Raw genomic sequence first — 22,384 nt, forward strand, 5'->3', positions numbered from 1 at the left:
AAATAATTAAGGAGAAGCTCAATATGTGAAAGCACTAACAAGCTTGTCAATACATTGATCAGAAGTGATTTCCAGTTTGACCCTATTCTTATATCGACCATAAGGACACCTATTCATTGTCCTCTTCAAGAATTTCAGATTATAAGGTCATAATTCCAGCAGTCAATTTTAGGCATCTTAAATAATGATATGCTTCAAATTAAGAAATGACTTATATCTTAAATAATGATATGCTTCAAATTAAGAAATGACTTAAGAAATGACTTATATCTTAAATAATTATATGCTTCAAATTAAGAAATTTGTCATGAATTTCTATATGATGCAAATACAACATACTGAACCCATGATTTTACAACTTTACAGTTATAACCAAATTCATGAATCTAGAAAGCAGCTATCCAAAATTCTAACCATGTTCATATACGAAGCCATCAAAACTCAAGCAACTCAAACCGTCATTTGGCCAGAGGACAACAAGAATTTTAGTTTCATTGCCTACAATACAAAAGTATGGTAGAGGTTCATAGTGGGTCTCTCTTGCCTCCTCTCCTGCAAACAACTCATCGCTAAAAGCATCATTTCCTTCATGATTTCCAGAACAACTTGCGAAGTGTTCTCCTTCAACCGAGGATTGACAACATCCATGATCCTTCCCTGTTCTGATATATTAACCACATACACTACCAGATTCACAACATCAGATTTGTTGTAGAGATCAATGGCCTTCTGTGATGTCAGCAGTTGCAGCAAAACCACACCGAAGCTATACACATCACTTTTATCAGTGAGCTGGTAATTTCTGTAATACTCAGGATCCAAATACCCCACTATCCCTTGAGAATAAGTGGAGATATGTGACAGGCCTGACTCTACTAGACCAGATAGCCTGAAATCTGAAACATTGGCATTCATTTTATTTTCAAGCAAGATGTTCACTTTTATCAGTGAGCTGGTAATTTCTGTAACACTCAGGATCCAAATACCCCACTATCCCTTGAGAATATGTGGAGTTTGTTAACGAAAATTCTCCAAATCTTTGCAGGGAATTATAATATATTTCGGAGAACAAAAAAACCATAAACCCTTAAGAAATTGTAACATGCACAAATATCTTAAACATACCCATCAAACAAATATGAGAAGCTGGAAAAATCCCAAACAGAAATCTAAAGGTAAACCTGAAAGAAACCCCAAACAAAAATAAAAAATAAAACTCATCTGTAATAATAATTACGAAAAATCCAAACCGGCTACAGAGATTCCTTGGCCACTGCAAATCAAGAGAAATCTGATGCATAAGATCACTGTTGCCCATATAGATGTAAGTACAACAGCATCAAAGTCTGTAAACTTACAATTGCAAGCTGCCTCAAGGGCCAGAGGATGTAAATTTGCATCAATCATCAACAAAGGTGCAGAGCCAAAATAGCTCCTAAACTGATTTATCCATTCTGCTGTCAAGGATTCTTCCTGTCATCTCAAACGGTCATGAAAAACATGAATTATGAAATTTAACAGTACACTCTTTCTGGCATTCTCCCAAACCGCTTTAGAGAGGATGTCTACGGAAATTCCAATACAAAATAACATGTTTGGACTACTAAGCAATGAGTTAGGGCTTACTAAATATTTCCTCGAAGATGCAAATCTGCAGGAGGCACAAAAGGAAAATAGATGGGCTGCAACAACCTCAATGAAAGACAATTTGCAATACATAAAATTACTCATTACTTACTAAATATTTCCTCGAAGATGCAAATCTGCAGCAGGCACAAAAGGAAAATAGATGGGCTGCAACAACCTCAACGAAACAAAATTTGCAATACATAAAATTACTCATTACTTACATATTTTATAATACTTCTGACTCTAGCTGATTTGGCAAATCATACAGGCTCAAACCAAACAGGTGTATTTGATTCCTTGGCCACTGCAAATCAAGAGAAATCTGATGCATAAGATCACTGTTGCCCATATAGATGTAAGTACAACAGCATCAAAGTCTATAAACTTACAATTGCAAGTTGCCTCAAGGGCCAGAGGATGTAAATTTGCATCAATCATAAACAAAGGTGCAGAGCCAAAATAGCTCCTGAACTGATTTATCCATTCTGCTGTCAAGGATTCTTCCTGTCATCTCAAACGGTCATGAAAAACATGAATTATGAAATTTAACAGTACACTCTTTCTGGCATTCTCCCAAACCGCTTTAGGGAGGATGTCTACGAAAAGAATTATTTTCCATGGTCAGTTGTAACTTACAACTGCCTGCACGTCTGCAACAGCGGATGCTATTTCTCCTGCACTGTCAAATATGTTTGATACAACAGGGGTTGCTACATTCTTACACTTGCGAATTCCTAAAATTCCAATACAAAATAACATGTTTGGACTACTACTTGCAGTGCCAAAAGTGATCGCATAAATGAAAATGACCGTAGTAGCAACTTGTTATTCTTAATGTGAATACGTATAACGAAATCAAAAAACTCTTGGGTTCAATTCCCATGATCTTAAGTAACTAATATAATACACAAATAGATACAAGAAAGATGCAGCTATTGACGTAGAAATGCATCCTCGACCAAATGCATACCAATTTGTGAACTTAACGCAACTAAGCAAATTAAGGATGAGAGTTAGTTTGAACTTACCATCTATGGACAAACCAAGGGACATACAGTTTTCAAGCAATGTTTTTCCTGCACAAGACAATACAGACAGAATCCATAGAACATCTCGAATAAATCGACAAGTTACCAGATAGATGACTAAGCAATACGGAACCATACCTGCCATGTCTTCTCCAACAACACTGATGATAAAGGGCTTAACTCCGAGTCTTTTCATACACTCAGCGACATTTCTGGATACTCCCCCGCTTAAATGTGACCTGCAACATATGCCTGAGACTATTGCTGATTCAAACTTCGACAAAACATTCAGAAATGGGCATTACATAAATTTGAAGCTAACTCATTTCTTACAACATATTTTCAGAGAATAATTCAATTTTTTGTCTACTGATTTGAACAAAGTAGGAAATGCTAAAATTCAAGAAACAGTTTTTTGAAATAAGTGCTTCCTTTAAACTTGAGAAGTATTACAGGTAACTCAGATATGTTAAGCAGCAAGGCAAGAGCTAGAATGATTGCTTCCACGTTGAGGGAAATCGTCTGGTTCTCCTGCTGCGCACAAACTCCAAGCACAACGCACCATATGACAACAAAGGTCATCAAATGCCTCAGAATACCATACATTTCTTCCATGTTCAGATTTTAACGAGCAATAATAGCAAGAACACACACGCCAGAACAAAGCCGAGAAGCTCGAAACTCAGTTCAACTCGTAAAGTGCCTGACCACAGAATTGATACAAATACAACAATCTTAGCATTCAGACAACATTATACACTAAAATATGTCTATTCAGGGCTTCAAATTACAAAACAGACACTCGAAATACAATCTTCAAAGATTTCGAAGGTTTCCGTGTTAAATCCGTCTACCCTTCTTTAAATTCTTGCTGAAAAATTCTGAAGCTGTTACTTACAACCGCATTCCCTGAAATTGAGAACAGACTTCTAAACCCTATCGAATGCAGAGGGAGGAGTGAGTTTGTGCAGACAGGTGCATGTACCTGGACTTGGGATTGTGCTGCACCACTGGAACTCCCGCGTAAAATGGTAACAACTGACTGTGAAATCGGCTGCAGAAAATACGGAACCATACCTGCCATGTCTTCTCCAACGACACTGATGATAAAGGGCTTAACTCCGAGTCTTTGCATACACTCAGCGACATTTCTGGATACTCCCCCGCTTAAATGTGACCTGCAACATATGCCTGAGACTATTGCTGATTCAAACTTCGACAAAACATTCAGAAATGGGCATTACATAAATTTGAAGCTAACTCATTTCTTACAACATATTTTCAGAGAATAATTCAATTTTTGTCTACTGATTTGAACAAAGTAGGACATGCTAAAATTCAAGAAACAGTTTTTTGAAATAAGTGCTTCCTTTAAACTTGAGAAGTATTACAGGTAACTCAGATATGTTAAGCAGCAAGGCAAGAAGCAGAATGCTTGCTTCCACGTTGAGGGAAATCGTCTGGTTCTCCTGCTGCGCACCAACTCCAAGCACAGCGCACCATATGACAACAAAGGTCATCAAATGCCTCAGAATACCATACATTTCTTCCATGTTCAGATTTTAACGAGCAATAATAGCAAGAACACACACGCCAGAACAAAGCCGAGAAGCTCGAAACTCAGTTCAACTCGTAAAGTGCCTGACCACAGAATTGATACAAATACAACAATCTTAGCATTCAGACAACATTATACACTAAAATATGTCTATTCAGGGCTTCAAATTACAAAACAGACACTCGAAATACAATCTTCAAAGATTTCGAAGGTTTCCGTGTTAAATCCGTCTACCCTTCTTTAAATTCTTGCCGAAAAATTCTGAAGCTGTTACTTACAACCGCATTCCCTGAAATTGAGAACAGACTTCTAAACCCTATCGAATGCAGAGGGAGGAGTGAGTTTGTGCAGACAGGTGCATGTACCTGGACTTGGGATTGTGCTGCACCACTGGAACTCCCGTGTAAAATGGTAACAACTGACTGTGAAATCGGCTGCAGAAACCACTCCGCCACGTGTCAGCCTGATAATCAACCATGAACAAATACGAAACAAATTGCCATCCTGCCAGGTGTCAGCATGAGGAACAAAGGGACGACGAAAGGTCCCTTTCAAAGAAAGGCCTATCGGCCTAATTATTCCAAGAAGCTTCATAGTTTTTTTAATAAAAGTGATGAGCAAACTTAACAACTCATGATAGCCACCCTTAGATTATAATAATTTTTTTTTCTATTTTGGTAACCTGTTTACGTGTGAATTGTCATGGCTTTTACTGCTATTTAAATAATAATAATAAATTTTCAGCCATGACAAAACATTAATGCCATCATCCCAAATTATAGTCTGACTTCATAGCGGGATTGAAGCACATGGTGATAATGACGTGTCCCTATTTTGGCGCAAGTTTCGTCGGGAGCCTCATTGAGCAACCACATTTATTTTGATTTCAAAACCTTTTTGTCTGCTTCTCCCGAAGATTAGAGAAGATCCATTTTTTAATCTACAGGCTCTTCTTCTGAAAATGTCGGCACCACGGTGGGAAACACTTGAAAACAGTCTTTGCGCCGGAAGGCAACAACGCAATACGCGTTTTTGAAAATCCACACTTTGACTTTCGTTTTCGAATCTCTTTGATCTCGATCCGTTACCACACGCAACTCATCTGGCGTGGCTCGCATTCTACGAATTCAAATCCTCAATTTATTATTTAAGCAATTGCGGAACGAATTATTCCCGTGATTGGGTTTAGTTTTCTGGTGCTAAACATTCGACTCCGAACGCATTTTTGCTTGGGATCGAAAATCCCTGTAAGGCATGCCGTCAAAAAGAAATTTAGATTCTTCGTCTGTGTTGCTCTGGTGAATATGATGGAGGGGAGCGACGTGTTTGATTTGGCCAAAAGAGTAGTGATGGGAAGATGGTTTGTAGTATTTGTGTCGTTCCTTATTATGTCGTGTGCTGGTGGAACTTACATATTTGGGGATTACTCACAAGCGCTAAAAACGTCCCTGGGCCATGATCAGAGCACACTTGATACCTTGGGATTTTTCAAGGATCTCGGTGATAATGTTGGGATTGTTTCAGGTCTTATCAATGAAGTCTGCCCTCCATGGGTTGTTCTTGGTGTCAGAGCCATCATGAATATGGTTGGATATTCATTGTGTTAAGCTCCATTAATTTTTTTAACAACTGTTGCCTACAATTATGGAAGTAAACTGCAGTCTTTCTTTAATTTCTGGAAACCAATTGCAGTAATTTCCTTAAATTAAGGAAATCAACTGCAGTTAATAAATTTATTGTTGGGAGCTTCTGAAGTGGTCCATTACTTCATCTGGAGTTCTCTACATTGATCTTTGGAACACCTGACACATAGCTATCAAAAGCTTGATGGAAGCTTGGCTATAAATTTATCTGTTTGGTCCCCAAGCTTGTATCTCAATCCCCTTCAGTTTTTACACCATCTAGCTGAGAGAGCAGAGCTTGGAAGTGCCTTCACACTTTCTGTATTCTTTTCTTTTGCTTGGATTGAAGCTAGAGCGTTGTTTTCAGTAAAGAAGCAAGTGGACTGTGGTTTGCAGCAAGAACGTTATCAATGGCTGTAGGTAATTTATTTTCTGGGCATTAAACCTTCATTCCAGTTTTACGATTCTTTAAGTTTTTTCCGCATATAGAATCGCTGTTGATAAATTATCATTTGGTATCAGAGCCATAACATTTATCTCTGCCTTGGTGTGCGATTCGAATACTTTGAAGTGCTTTGTATTTGTAATTTTTGTGCGCATTAATGATTATATGGAAATTAGTCAAAACTAACAGCACAGTCTAGGTTCAAAATTATCTGCGCGTCAAAACAATTTTCCAGCATCTAAAAGTTATAGGTTCAAAAGTAAATGCCGATTGTGATGCCGTGTAATTAAACATTCTGATCCTAGCCTCCTTTCCCGATTTTTCAAAATGGACATTTTGTGAGCTAGTTCTGATATGGCAGATCTGTACTGTTTCAATGCCTTCTAGTTTTAATGGAGCTAAAGAAAGAATAGTCTGCCGACTTTCAATTTCCTATAAGTAGAACAATAGACTAAAGAAGAGTTTCAGGCCCCCTGCTTTTGTTTTAAGAGAATGAAATTGTTTTAGTTTTTACCAAAAGAGAATCTTGTTACGGTTTCACCAGGTCCATGGTGTATTGAAAGTAGAGGATTGAATATTTAGCTAGTGTGTAATTTTGATTCTATCATTACGCAAATTTTTGAAGTAACTATATTACCTATTCCTGGTGAAACATACAGTTTAATGTATGGATCAAACAGCTTTCGGATGAGAATCCATCCATCAGCTGGGTTGGAAAATATCGAATGGGTTTCTCCTTTTCCTGGAGATATTGTTCTCTGAAATATATTGTTTGAGCTGCCAAAGTCTAGGTCTCCTTACCAGTCCCCATGTTCTCACCATTTCTATCCCCCTTTCAATTTTTATTCTAATGGTTGTTTATGGTTTTGCTTATGGGGTCGGAGAGACTTGGGTTACTCTTTAGGTCGACCTCTTATTCCATTAAAAGAATCTTTGTATCGATCCAGTTATAAGCTGGGTATATAGAGTGGGTCCCCCCCCCCTTAAATCTTGTTTTCAGAAAGGTTTTTGTTTCGAGCTGGGAAGTTAAGGTCTCGAATACGTCTCTGCTTCTGATTTCGTATCGTAAATAATTTTTAAAAAGTGAAGTATATCATCAAGATTCAGGAATATCCTCCCTTTATGGAAAGCTAGATTTTATAATTGAAAGATTTAGGAATATCGTAGATTTTGGAAATAGCTGGGAATTTGATCAACAATGCAAAGTAAATTTTATAATTGATTACATATTTATTGTAAAATTTACGCTGAACTTACATTTATAATAATGAACATTTGTAATTAAAGAAGAAATAAGAAATGGTTTATTTCTCATTTGGGCATTCAGTTTTTGATTCTATGTTTATTCCGCATGAAGTTCAGATTTAACATTGTTGAAATTTAATTTAAATTTTATTCATCTTGTGAGCAAAATAGCTTGTTTGTTGGTCTATTTTTGTTTGTTTTATAAACTTAAGGACGGAGCCTGAAGTCAAGCCAGCTAGCCTTCGAACTGCATCTACTATGCAAGTGCAAAGTAGATCAATGCTGCTTCAGTCAATCTCCGGGTTTTGTTTATAAATTGAACAATCAATTTGCAGTCATTTACGGTAATGCTGACTGCTTTAACTTTAATTTTGATTTTGTGAAGAATTATTACTGTTGTTTACCGTAATGCTGACATTTATGGTAGTTTTTTGCAAGAAACAGTTACATGGAGTTTATTTAAAATGTCATTTTGACTTGCTCCTTTCAGTAAACATTATTTTTACTCTGGTTAAGTTTTGTTTATGCAATTTATGTAAAAAAATAAAATAATAATGTCTAGTGATCCATATAATTTTAATTAATTAGAGAATAGCCACATCATCTTTAATTAAATAAAATTATATATTTTAATTGGTTAGATCACATATAGATTATTTAGACATTAAATTGTAATTAATTAGATTAAATATAATAAATTTTATTCCACAGGAATTTTTATTATATTTATGTAATTAATTAGGATAAAATTTCATAACCTACCCACAGGAGTTATGAATTAATAAGTTTTATCATAAAGTTTTATTGAATCTATTTGAATTGAAAATTTAGCCCACAGGCAATTTTTATGTCATTAGATTTAATTTTGAGCATGATTTACATTGGTAAAACATGAAATTTTATCTAAGCCTCAATTTTAACATAAGCATGTGATTTTTAATTTTGATGCAGTTGTACAACCTGCAAATTTCTCTGAAATTCGTTGTGACATTCCCGAACGTAAGGGAGATAACTATAAAATTTGGAAGGAGAGGATTCTCCTTCATTTGGGGTGGATGGACATAGATTATGCTATTAGGAAAGATGAACCATCGGCACTCACTAATACCAGCACTGCAGCGGACATCACGCTTTATGAACGATGGGAGCGATCCAATCGTCTAAGCATGATGTTCATTAAGACTAAAATTTCAGCTGGTATTCGTGGTTCCGTTGATCAGCATGAAAAGGTCCGAGACTTGTTGAAGGCCATTGATGATCAATTCGTCACTTCAGATAAGGCACTAGCAAGCACCCTAATCATGAAGTTCTCATCCCTAAGGCTCACCAGTGTGAAAGGTGTGCGCGAGCACATCATGCAGATGAGGGACACTGTGGCTCAATTGAAGAAAATTGAGGTTGGTATATCGGAGTCCTTCCTAGTGCACTACATCCTGAACACCCTTCCGTAACAATATGGACCTTTCAAAATCTCATACAACACACATAAGGATAAATGGTCAATTAATGAACTCATGACCATGTGTATTCAAGAGGAAGAGAGACTGGTGATGGAACTGAGAGAGAGTGCAATGCTGGCAACGCGTGGAAAGGGCAAATCTCAAGCCAATCGGAAAGGGAAAGGTAAAGTACCTCCCCAAGCCGATATCAAGAAGGATTCCAAGTGTTTTTTCTGTAAAAAGAAGGGACACATGAAGAAGGAATGTGCAAAATTTTAGAAATGGCTTGCGGACAAAGGTAATTTAATCTCATTTGTTTGTTATGAATCTAATATGGTTAACGTTAATATTAACACATGGTGGATTGATTATGGATCAACAATTCACATTTCGAATTCCTTGCAGGGTTTGCAAAACCTAAGAAAGCTAGTGGGAAGTGAGCAAAGCATCTTATCCGGAAACAAGATGGGCTCACATGTGGAAGCTATAGGAACATGTTATTTAACTTTAAGTAGTGGCTTTGTTTTAGAATTAGAAAAGACCTTCTATGTTCCAAGTTTTTCTAGAAACTTGATTTTAGTTTCAAGGCTTGTACCTTTTAGATATTCCTTAAACTTTTCAGAAAAATCTTTCAGTCTATTCTATAAATCTGATTATGTTGGGAATGGTATTTTGTCTAATGGTCTTTACTACATTAATTTACAAAACAATGTCACTTATGATTCAACGCATGTTCACACTGACACTAAAAGATGTGTTATTAATGAAGATTCCTCTAAATTATGGCACCGGAGACTAGGTCATATCTCCATAGAAAGAATTAAAAGATTGGTAAATGAAGGGGTACTTAATACTCTGGATTTTATTGATTTTGAGACTTGTGTGGACTGCATAAAGGGAAAGCAAACCAACAAGTCAAAGAAAAGTGCCAATAGGAGTTCGGACATATTAGAGATCATACATACTGATATATGTAGTCCCGACATGGACTCACATGGTCAGAGATACTTCATCTCCTTTATAGATGATTACTCACGATATATGTATCTCTACATGCTTCATAAAAAGAACGAAGCATTAGATGCCTTTAAGATCTTTAAGGCTGAAGTAGAGAAACAATGCGGCAAGCAAATTAAGATCGTGAGATCAGATAGAGGTGGAGAATATTATGGTAGATACACAGAAGATGGACAAGCACGTGGGCCATTTGCTAAATTTCTTCAAGAGCATGGGATTGTTGCCCAATACACCATGCCTGGTTCACCCGACCAGAATGGTGTAGCAGAAAGAAGAAATCGAACATTATTGGACATGGTGCGGAGTATGCTTAGCAGCTCCAATCTTCCTAAATCCTTGTGGACTAAAGCACTTAAAACGACAGTGTATATATTAAACCGAGTTCCAACCAAGGCGGTTCCTAAAACACCATTTGAATTATGGAAAGGTTGGAAACCGAGTTTGCGACATATGTGCGTTTGGGGATGCCCGTCTGAAGTGAGAATTTATAATCCACAAGAGAAGAAGCTAGACCCAAGAACCATTAGTCCATCTCACAGCACTAGGATTGTGGAATCAAGAAATGCAAAGTTTCTTAAAAATGACTTGATCAGTGGGAGCGATCAAACCAGAAACATAGTTTCTGAGAAGGATCATTCAGAATCTCAACCTTCCACTTCAAGTGATAGATTGGTTATTGTTCATAGCACCCCTCAAGTACAAACTGGTGTTGAACAACCAATTGTTGAAGTTCCACAAGCTGTTGATGATATTCCAGTAGATCAAGGAGCTCAAGAGTTGCCAAGAACTTTTGAACAACAAGTTGAACCACATACTTCTCAGGAAGATGATGGTACAACATTAAGAAGATCTACTAGACCAAAGAGATCAGCAATTCCTAATGATTATGTTGTGTATCTACAAGAGTCTGACTACAACATTGGAGCCAAAAATGATCCCGAGTCATTTTCACAAGCCATGAGTTGCAAAGAATCAGAACTATGGTACAATGCCATGAAGGAAGAGATGAATTCCATAAAGAGTAACGAAGTCTGGGATCTTGTTGAGTTGCCTAATGGTGCAAAAGCTATTGGATGTAAATGGGTCTTTAAGACAAAGAAAGACTCATTGGGCAACATTGAGAGATACAAGGCAAGACTTGTTGCTAAGGGATTCACTCAGAAAGAAGGAATCGATTGCACGGAGACTTTTTCTCCTGTATCTAAGAAAGATTCCTTGCGCGTTATTATGGCATTAGTAGCCCATTTTGACTTGGAGTTGCAACAAATGGATGTGAAAACGGATTTTCTTAATGGAGATCTAGAGGAGGAGGTTTATATGAAACAACCTAAAGGATTCCCCTCTAGTGATGGTGAGCAATTGGTTTGCAAGCTCAAGAAGTCATTATATGCTTTAAAACAAGCATCCCTCCAATGGTATTTGAAATTCCATAATGTAATTTCTTCTTTTGGTTTTGTAGAAAACATTATGGATCAATGTATATACCTGAAAGTTAGTGGGAGTAAAATTTGTTTTCTTGTTTTATATGTGGATGATATTTTTCTAGCAACCAATGATAAGGGTTTGCTACATGAGGTGAAACAATTCCTCTCTAAAAATTTTGATATGAAGGATATGGGTGAGGCATCTTATGTCATGGGCATTAAGATCCATAGAGACAGATTTCGAGGCATCTTGGGTCTATCACAGGAAACCTATATTAATAAAATTTTAGAGAGATTTCGGATGAAGGATTGTTCACCAAGTGTAGCTCCCATTGTGAAGGGTGATAGGTTCAATTTGAACCAATGCCTGAAGAACGACTTTGAAAGGAAACAAATGAAGAACATTCCATATGCTTCTGTTGTCGGAAGCCTAATGTATGCTCAAGTCTGCACAAGACCTGACATTGCGTTTGTTGTGGGAATGTTGGGACGATATCAAAGTGATCCAGGTTTAGACCACTGGAGAGCTACAAAGAAAGTAATGAGGTACCTTCAAGGAACCAAAGACTACATGCTTATGTATAGACGGACGAACAACTTGGAAGTAATTGGCTACTCAGATTCTGACTTTGCTGGATGTGTTGATTCACGCAAATCAACATCAGGTTACATTTTTATGATGGCCGGTGGAGCTGTATCATGGAGGAGTGCCAAGCAGACCTTGATTGCCACTTCCACTATGGAAGCCGAGTTCGTCTCCTGTTTTGAGGCTACTTTACATGGTGTATGGCTTAAGAGTTTCATTTATGGGCTTAGAATTATGGATTCTATCCCTAAGCCATTGAGAATATACTGTGATAATTCAGCTGCTGTTTTTATGGCTAAAAACAACAAAAGTGGGAGTCGAAATAAACACATCGACATTAAGTATTTAGCTATAAGGGAACGTGTTAAAGAAAAGAAAGTGGTCATTGAGCACGTCAGCACTGAGTTGATGATCGCTGATCCTTTGCTTAAGGGCATGCCACCGTTTAAATTCAAGGATCATGTAATGAATATGGGACTTGGTTCCATTATGTAGTTTCTCATTGTATGGACAATGTTATTTTAATGAAATTCTTAATTATTATGATGTTTTTTCTCATATTTATGTGCACCTTAAGTTGATTTGAGAAAATTCATTTAAGAAGGACCAAGAATAAACATAAGGTTTATTCATTAAGAAATTGTTGCCACATAAATTATAATAAGAATAAATACATAGTAATACATGGAAGATAATACTCGTCATTAGAGGACTTATCGCCATGATTCATGTATCTATTACTTAATACAGATTATCAATGGGTTTTAAGTTGAGACATTAAGTTAGGAAGTATGGACCAAGTGGGAGAATGTTAACCTCCATTAATTTTTTTAACAACTACTGCTTACAATTATGGAAGTAAACTGCAGTCTTTCCTTAAGTTCTGGAAACCAACTGCAGTAATTTCCTTAAATTAAAGAAATCAACTGCAGTTAATAAATTTATTGTTGGGAGCTTTTGAAGTGGTCCATTACTCCATCTGGAGTTCTCTACCTTGATCTGTGGAACACCTGACACATAGCCATCAAAAGCTTGATGGAAGCTTGGCTATAAATTTATCTGTTTGGTCCCCAAGCTTGTATCTCAATCCCCTTCAGTTTTTACACCATCTAGCTGAGAGAGCAGAGCTTGGAAGTGCCTTCAGACTTTCTGTATTCTTTTCTTTTGCTTGGATTGAAGCTGGAGCGTTGTTTTCAGTAAAGAAGCAAGTGGACTGTGGTTTGCAGCAAGAACGTTATCAATGGCTGGAGGTAACTTATTTTCTGGGCATTAAACCTTCATTCCAGTTTTACGATTCTTTAAGTTTTTTCCGCATATAGAATCGTTGTTGATAAATTATCACATTGGTATGGTTATCTGTCACCCAACGAATTGCCAAGCCCAAGTTATGGCAGATGTATTTGTATATGACCATTGGAGCTAATTCTCAGACATTTGCCAACACGGGATCTCTGGTTACATGTGTTAAGAATTTCCCGCAGAGCCGAGGAGTTGTGTTGGGGATTCTGAAAGGTTTTGTTGGTCTGAGTGGAGCAATTTTCACTTAGATTTACTATGCAATTTATGGGAATAGTGCCAGTGGAGCAGCTAGTGTGATTCTTCTTCTTGGCTACTTGCCTAGTGCTGTTTCTCTGATTGTAATGTTTATAGTTCGTCCTACAAAAGTGACGACGGAAAAAAATGAGCTGAAGCGATTCTACCACTTTCTCTACATAGCTCTAGCATTAGCTGGGTTTCTTATGGTTCTCATCGTAGTGGAGAATACGCGGAAGAATTTCCCTAATGCAGGCTACAGAATTGTTGTTGCGGTTATTGTGGTTTTCCTTTCACTTCCTCTTGTAGTAATTGCTAAGGCAGAGAACGACAAAAAGAAGCTGCAACAGATTTCCACCGAGACCTCAGTCTCAACCAAAGTAGATCATGCCAAAATCACTGTGCTTACAAAAGAAAATGAAGAAATGAAGGATCCCCAACATTGCCCAGAGATCAATGAAGGAAAATCGATGAGCGGCACAGAGTATATTACTAACAATAGCGATGAAATTAGAGCGAGAGCTTCTGTTGTATCTCGTATTGTGAAATTCTTCAAAAGCCCCGAAAGAGGAGACGACTTCACAATTCCTCAAGCTTTAGTAAGCATAGATATGCTGATTCTTTTTTTAGCCAGTATTTGTGGTGTTGGATCAACTCTGACCGCCATTGATAATATGGGACAGATTGGAAAATCTCTTGGTTACACTCACCAGAATATAACCACCTTTGTTGCTCTTATCAGCACATGGAATTTTCTAGGCCGTGTTGTTTCTGGGTTTTTATCAGAAATTCTTCTCCAGAGGTATAAATTTCCGAGGCCACTGATGTTGACCATAATTGTGCTTATTGCTTGCATTGGACATATTTTCATAGCCTTCGCTCTTCCTGGATCACTGTACATAGCGTCCATTATAATTGGACTGTGTTTTGGAGCTCAGTGGCCTGTAATGTATGCAGTAATCTCAGAGATATTTGGCCTGAAGTATTATGCAACCCTTTATAATTTTGGAGCGGTTGCGAGCCCATTGGGATCTTATCTTCTGTCTGTCAGAGTTGTGGGGCATATGTATGACCAAGAGACAAGAAAGCAGTGTACTGCTCTTGGGACTTGTTCGTCTGTGAGCGCGCTTACTTGCACTGGGCATAAATGTTTTCAGCTTTCGTTTATCATTATGACAGTCGTGACCCTTTTTGGAGCCATGATTTCTTTTATTCTTGTCTTGAAAACGAGGCAATTCTACAAAGGTGATATATATGCCAAGTTTAAAGAGCCAGAGAACACAACATCCAAGGAACATGATAATCAAAGGAATGTGATGGGTGCCAAGGTTGAAATTTAGACAGCAGGGAAGCAATAATGCTAGTTAGGAATATAAAACTCGTGGATGAATTTTTTAGAGTATCTCAAATTAAATGTAATAGGTCATGGGTCATAGCAGGTTTTAGAATGTTCATTTGTTCAGCGTCTCGAGTTGTTTGTTGCAAACATTAACACAAACAAATCAGAAAGTTGGAACCAATGAAAAGTTTAATTTGCTCATTGGTTACATCCCAGTAAACAATATTAGGTAATATGTTAGTATATTTTTATTCTCATTGTTCTTCTTATTCACATATTGAAAATTAATGTTTCTATACTCCATTTTCGTGGTTAGCTTTCTGTGCTGATACACTCCGTATTGTTTAGCGTAATAATTAATAAAATAAATATTTAAAAAATATTTATTAATGTTCATGCGTGATTTGTTGTTGCATTTTACAACTTATATGATATTATGTAATATATCATGGTTCTCTTTGTGATAAGAAATATAATTCATTATATGATATTGTGTAATATACTTTGGCCTTTTATTTATTTTTATAACCCATTATTCATTAATATAAAGTGCAAATTAATATTTTAATATATCACTTTTTATCAATAATGTTTTATTTTATTTTTTATTTTCCAATTTACATTATATAACATATCTTGGTTCGCTAAAACTGCTTCTGCTTGGCTAAGAGCTCGTCTTCCTCGGACGTAAGGAAACAGGTTAACGGCCCAAGACCCAGAGGCATCTGGCAGGAGTGAAAGCCTGCTCCCTTACGGACCACCAGCGGGTTATTTCAGGTGGCGTGGTTTTCCTTGATAACAGTGATGTGTCAACTGACATTTGCGGATAGCAGCCAGAGATGGCTGTCCTCACTGTTGGTTTGACAAACTAAGTTTGATAGGTTTTTCCACCTTTTGAAAAAAAAAAAAAAAAACATATCTTGGTTTTAAATTATCTTTATTTAATATTTTAATGTATCACTTTTTATCATTAAACTTTTTTTGTTTGCCAATTTACATTATATAACCTATTGTGATTTTTAGTTATCTTTTTTTTAATTTTTATTATTTTTTTACATAAACTTATTTATATTTTTATTATTCTTTTCTATAATAAACTTTGATATTGTAATTTTTAATTATCTTTATTTTTTAATTTTTATTATTCTTTTCCCTAATAGGCTGATCAATATTCTTATTATTCTTTTCTATAATAGACTTTTCAATGATAGATATTATATTAATGTATTTTTTTTTTTGGTATTTGATGACTCTATATAGCCGAGCTTGGTTATAACTATATTTAAATTTATGGTTGATTATAATTAATTAATGAATATTTATTAATAGTATTAAGAATTTATGTTTAAATAAAATAAAATATATACGAGATATTATTATTTTATGTATAAATAAGAAATTTATAAAAATTTAGATATTTTAAATATTTAATTATTAATGAAAATTTAATTATATTAAATAATTTATTAAGTTTAATAACAAAACTAATATATAGATATATTAAAAACGTGTTCTAACATATAGGTAAAATAAGTTTATTGAAAATTAAAACATTAGTGAATCTTTTTTTAGAATAGTATTGGGAAATTTTGCAATTCTTTATGTGGGTTTATTAATTTTCTAAATTCTAAGGTTAATACGAAATATCATATTATATTCTAGAAAGTACAATGCTTATTAATCAATAATTTTTAACTTCAAAGATTAACATGATAAATTGTTATTCTCATATTCACTAAGGTGAGATTTCAATTAAATTATTTTCATAATTAATCTATATTCAATATAGAAAAGATTAATAAAATTAATTAACAAAACCATTTCGGTATAATATTCACTTTTATTTTAATGTGTCTCTAGTTTCTTGACCTTTCAATTATTGGTATAACTTAATTTCTATATTTTTATCTTGTTCAGCTAGTTCTCAACTAAATCTTGTGCTAATTCTATGTAAACCTATGCCATATTTATTCAAGCAATAGCAATAGTTCTAAAATCATCTGACTTTTCTATATGCTATTATCAATGGCTAAATATCTGTTTATACAATATTTCACTACAACAAAACCAGCGATTAGCGTCCCTTTTTACTTCTTTTTTTGCATCTAGAGCCCATTTTTGGTGCTATTTGCATCCATTTATCAAATATGGTGCAAAACTTGACACAAAATTTGCATCAAGTTTTGCACCAAATCTTACACCAAGTTTAGCACCAGGTATTGCAATAGGTTTTGCACCACCTTTTGCATCAAATTTTATGCCAAGTTTTGTGTCATCCTTTACACCAGGTTTTGTTCCAGGTTTTGCATCAAGTTTGGCACCTAATTTTGTTTGACATACTTTTGCATCCTCATTTGCATCCACTTTTTGCACCTACACTTGCATCAACTTTTGCATCGACTTTTGCATCCTTTTTTGCATCCTTTTTTAAATCATTTTTTGCATCCATTTTTTCATCCATTTGTGCATCCCTTTTGCGTCAAGTTTTACATCGAGTTTTGTGTCTAGTTTTGCATCTACTTTTGTTGCATCCACTTTTCCCTCTTGTTTGGCATCCATATTTACATCCTCTTTTGCATCTATTATTGTACCCACTATTGCATCTAATATTTTTGTGCCACAATTAGCGCCTAGTTTGGCACCTCCTTTTGCACCCACTTTTGATTATAATTTTGCATCCACGTTTGCATCCTCATTTGCGTCTAGGTTTTCATCAACTACTACATCTATTTTTGCATCCCTTTTTGTATCCAATTTTGGACCGGGATTTGCATCGGGTTTTGTGTCTCGTTTTGCATCTACTTTTGCATCGACTTCTATTGCATCCACTTTTGCACACAATTTTGCATCCACTGTTGCACCCATTTTAAATTTCACTTTTTGCATCCCTTTTTACATCTTTATTTGCATCATACTTTGATTCTTTTTTTGCATCTATCATTACATCCACTTTTGTTATGCCACAATTTGCACCATGTTTTGCACTCACTGTTGTATCCACGTTTGCTTCCAATTTTGCATCCATGTTCACATCCTCTTTTGCATCAAATATTGCATCTATTTTTGCATCCACTTTTATGTCAGGTTTATGCATTGGGTTTTGCATCTCGTTTTGTATCTACTTTTGCATCCAATTTTGTTTTGCCTGTTGCATCAATGTTTGCTTCCACTTTTACATCCATTTTTGCATCTTATTTTGCATATTTTTTGTCTATTGTTACATCCACTTTTGTTGCACCATATCTTGCGCCTACCATTGCAACCACATTTGCTTCCACGTTTGCATCCCCTATTGCATCCACTTTTGTTTCATCCATTTTTGCATATACTTTTGTTTCCGTTGTTGCATCCACATTTGTTTCACCACAATTTGTGCCAAGTTTTACACCTACCATTGGACCCATGTTTGCTTCCACTTTTGCCTTCATGGTTGCATCCAAGTTTGCATTGACAACTGCATCTACTTTTGCATCCACTTTTGTGTCAGGTTTTTCATGTTGTTGTGCATCTACTTATGTTGTATCCACTTTTCATCCAATTTTACTTCTATTGTTGCCCCCATTTCTATGTTCGCTTTTGCATCCCTTTTCCAACACTCATCATATTTTTTGCATTGATGATATTCCTTATGGCATTGACAATTATGAACAATTGATGACAATGTCAATAATATTGACAATGATGAAAATGAAGATGATGGCGATGACATGAATTGTGATTATGATGATAAAGACGATAGTGGTTACAATGACAATGATGATGATGGCAATGATTATGATGATGACGATGCTAATGACGTTGGCGAATCTTCCCAATTTTAGATGTTGTCATTGTCATAATCATAAGCATTATCTTTGGTGTCATGATCATCATTTTCATCTAGGTCATCATCAAAAACAATAATGGCATGAATGATGATGATGCATCATTACAACAATGTCGATAGAAATTACATTAATGATGATGATGGGGATGATAAAAATGACAATGACGATGATAATGGTGGTGATGATGATCATCATCGATCATTTGTCAAAAATAGAGTTGTTATTTCTCTTACGTAAATCAATGTCTCCTAAACAACCCTTTTCTAGCACTGATCACATTTTTTGGGTTGATGATATTTCTTACAACATCTCAATTATGAACAATTGCAAACAATGTCCATAATGATGATGATGATGGCATGAATGGTGATTATGATGATAATGTAATGATGGCAATAACAATGACAAGGATGATGGTGATGATGATGACAATGATTATGATAATGAGAATGACCTTACAATCTTATGGATTCGTGAACAATTACTAGTTTCAATACCATCTTCTGGATACGTATTACTATCATACTTTTTAAATTTTTTGTCTCTCTTGAGGTATCTTACTATAATGGTGTTGTCAACACTAGAAAGATATCTTGTTGTAATGGTGGTTCTAATGTTAGCACTAGCAAAGTTTTTGTTAAATTTTGGTTAAAAAAAACCGATTTATGCAATTATTTTGACAATCTATGTAAAAAAGTAAATAACATCCAATTATTTTGACTGTAGTCCCATTGATTATCATGAATTCACCAGTCTGAAGACCATCTTCTACATACATATTATTATTAAAATTTTTGCATTATATCCCTCTTATATCTTGTGTTAATGGCAATATTAGCACTAGAAAAATATCTTGTTGTAATGGTGATGTTAGTATTAGCACTAAAAAAATCACTAAATTTTGGTAAAAAAAGTTTATCATTTATTTATTTTTAATTTGGGAAATTTTTGTTTTTATATTTTTTGTTTTTAATTCTATTTTTATGAAGTAATATTTTTTTTGGTTGAATTTTGGAAGTAACTAGTTTTTGGTCTAATCATATGTATTAACCATGTTCTTTATGCTACAAGTATAATTGTTGGGACAAAATTGCTCTTTCAAATAAGTTGCAAAAAGCATATAAATGGAAGAATAGCGATGACAACTATTTTCATTGTCCAACTGTTCAGTATATCATGTATGAAAATATTCAACATTTTTATAAACAATGGATTAGAGGTGAGTCTGTAATTGTACATAATGTTTGGATGATACATAAAAACAAAGTTTGTTTCATTGATGTGGTTAGGATATACTTTGGATACGAAACCCTAGGTTTGGAAGTATGCAAATAATGAATTTGGTTTACCTTTGATAACAAATGAAATTTTATTTCTTTTTCCTCGTAAAACCAAGGAAGATATGGCAATAATTCTCGTTAGAAAACTACTTCTTGTTGAAGGTTTATAATTGGTTGCAAAAGTTCAATAACTGGGTATAGAAGTTTTTAGTTGCTATTAAGGAAACAATGTGATTATAGGTTTTAGCAGACATAGATCATTCTTGGTATTTGATTCACTTTGACGATGGCCTCTTCTGACTAATATATGAGATTGTGAATTTGTTGATATTTTTTAGATTACCAAGTAGATATAGTTGTTTATAGGAATTTTGTAAAACCTGAAGTATTGAAAAATGGTTTTTCACTGTTAAGCAAATTTAAGTAAAATTGGGTTGCAAAACTTAAGGAGAAAACAAAAACAATTGTTAGTAGTTGTGAATTGATATAGTCATTAAATAATTCCCAACCATTTTCTTTGTGCTACAAGTCTAATTTTCAAAACAAAATTAATAATTTTGTTCAGTTACAAAGAGCATATAAGTAGAATAATATCAACCGTACTGGAAACTATTTGTAGTGTCCATTAACTATTCAGTATATCATGCGTGAAAATATTTAACATTTAAAAAAAAAATGAAAATGACAAGTGAACTTGTAAATATACAGAATGCTTGGATGATACATCCAAGACAAAGTTGCATTCATCAATGTGTTCAAGATCTACCTTGGAATAGAAGCCATATGTTTTGGAAGTGTGCAAAAAAATAATTTGATCTACCTTTAAAGATAGTCTAGTATGGTAACCTTTTATGACCAATGATTTTTTTTTTCTCATCATCATCATATACATATATATATTAGAAACCAAGGAAGATATGATGATAATCGTCATAAAAAATGACCTATGATAGTGGTGGCGATGGTGAATATGATGACGATGACAATGGCAAAGAGGATGATGATTAAATGATGATAACGATGACAACAATACAATGATAGGGACCCTATGCCATTAGGGATTCCCTATATGGGGAAAATATTACCTGCGTGTGGGAAAGTTATTATTGATCACAAAAATGAATAAACTCAGTAGAAAATTTGAATCACCTTCATTACCCATCCAAATATCCTTAATAATTCGAATTTTTATTGTAGTGTAGTTTAATATATTTGTGTTAATTAATTCCATAAATTCAACTTAACAAGTTATATTTGTGTGTTAAGCTATATTTGTCTATATTCACAATATGTGACAATTTATACACACATAAATTATTTTCATTTTGTCTCAGTCGTAACTTCATATTATTTCTAACCATTTTCAACTAATAGATGAAACTAACCATAGTAACTCTTATCTAACTAACTGAGCTTGTTATTTCCAACCAACAAACCATATTAACTAACATACATTTTAATGACATTAATTGCATCAAGTAATGAGTATACCTATAAGAATATTCAAAACACCAATTTAGATTATGAGTTCTAAACATGGTAATTAAATGACTATTACAACCAAATAACAATGAATCATTTCAAAATGGGACATAATAATTGTCCTTATTTAAACATGAATGACATACCCTGTAAATTATCTAGAAGTCTTCATTTATGTTATCATCTGCATCTATGTCTTCCAATGCTTCCTTGTCAATGTTCATATGTTCTTGCAAGAAATTAATATTACTCTTCCTAAACCATTTTGCTAAGGTCATATTGTGATCATCCTCATCTTCACCTTCGTCATATTCTGTATCAATAAAAGTTGTTTCGTCATAAAAAATATCAGTGTTACCAGATCTATTAATTTGATCTTCATATTGTATATCATCAATATTGCCTTCTTCTATAAGATCATTTGCCTTTGGAAATTGTTGGTTGTCACGGTGAATTGCCTCATCTAATTTATCATTTTGTGAAAATACACCTCTAGCCCTGCTTGTCCATACTGCTAAAGGAATGTTGTCACCATCATCTAGTTCACAGTCCTCTGGTTGAACATCATCATTGATGCCAATTTGTTCTATGTTCCCCGATTCTTGAACTATATTTGGTTGGTCATCATTACTTTTCTCTGTATTGATTGAGGCATCTTCGAATATATGCCTTAATCTTGGATCATAATGAATGACAAATATCCATTTTGGATCCAAAATATCTTCATAGAAAAGAACCTACATGTGAAGAAGATAAATATATTAGATCTCCAGTGGTATCAAATTTTATTATCAATGAGAATGTATATATCCACAATAAAAAATGAATTACAAAATTACATACAACCGTTATTTCTTATATTTCTTATATTGTTTTAGTGAAAAAATACATGCTCACAATGAATTGGTAGAACATAGGGCTCCTTATCCA

The 22,384-nt window shown here is 34.7% G+C and overlaps 1 protein-coding gene and 1 pseudogene across 6 annotated transcripts; one reads left to right on the forward strand and one right to left on the reverse strand.

The window, feature by feature from the left end:
- Nucleotides 1-1,204: 1,204 nt before the first annotated feature.
- LOC149204031 (pseudouridine kinase-like) lies at nt 1,205-4,724 on the reverse strand. 6 transcript variants are annotated; one of them, XM_089393188.1, is made up of 9 exons: nt 4,450-4,618; nt 4,049-4,298; nt 3,643-3,835; nt 3,111-3,360; nt 2,796-2,896; nt 2,658-2,705; nt 2,266-2,363; nt 1,359-1,473; nt 1,205-1,273 (listed from the first exon to the last, which is right to left on the reverse strand). In XM_089393188.1, exons 5-9 carry the CDS (start codon nt 2,851-2,853, stop codon nt 1,254-1,256), a joined length of 339 nt encoding a protein of 112 aa, XP_089249314.1. In that variant the 5' UTR covers nt 2,854-2,896; nt 3,111-3,360; nt 3,643-3,835; nt 4,049-4,298; nt 4,450-4,618; the 3' UTR covers nt 1,205-1,253. The 6 variants fall into 6 exon arrangements, with proteins under 6 accessions (XP_089249314.1, XP_089249312.1, XP_089249309.1 ...); XM_089393186.1 differs by having other exon boundaries at nt 1,205-1,473; nt 4,581-4,724; XM_089393183.1 differs by having other exon boundaries at nt 1,205-1,473; nt 4,450-4,619.
- A 798-nt stretch (nt 4,725-5,522) lies between these two features.
- On the forward strand, nt 5,523-14,866 carry LOC149204032 (protein NUCLEAR FUSION DEFECTIVE 4-like; annotated as a pseudogene).
- Nucleotides 14,867-22,384: the final 7,518 nt, after the last annotated feature.

The sequence above is a fragment of the Pinus tabuliformis genome, chromosome 1_2 (assembly GCF_031772625.1).
Source record: "Pinus tabuliformis cultivar Carrire ecotype Pingquan chromosome 1_2, CPIR1, whole genome shotgun sequence".
NCBI classification, from domain to species: Eukaryota; Viridiplantae; Streptophyta; class Pinopsida; order Pinales; family Pinaceae; genus Pinus; species Pinus tabuliformis.

Bases quoted from the DNA above. Each gene is read 5' to 3' on its own strand.
- LOC149204031 (XM_089393186.1), bottom strand. From the start codon at position 2,853: ATGAAAAGACTCGGAGTTAAGCCCTTTATCATCAGTGTTGTTGGAGAA. The intron at 2,706-2,795 runs GTATGGTTCCGT...TGTCTTGTGCAG, and splicing joins TGTTGGAGAAGACATGGCAG to GAAAAACATTGCTTGAAAAC. The intron at 2,364-2,657 runs GTAAGTTCAAAC...TTGGAATTTTAG, and splicing joins CCTTGGTTTGTCCATAGATG to GAATTCGCAAGTGTAAGAAT.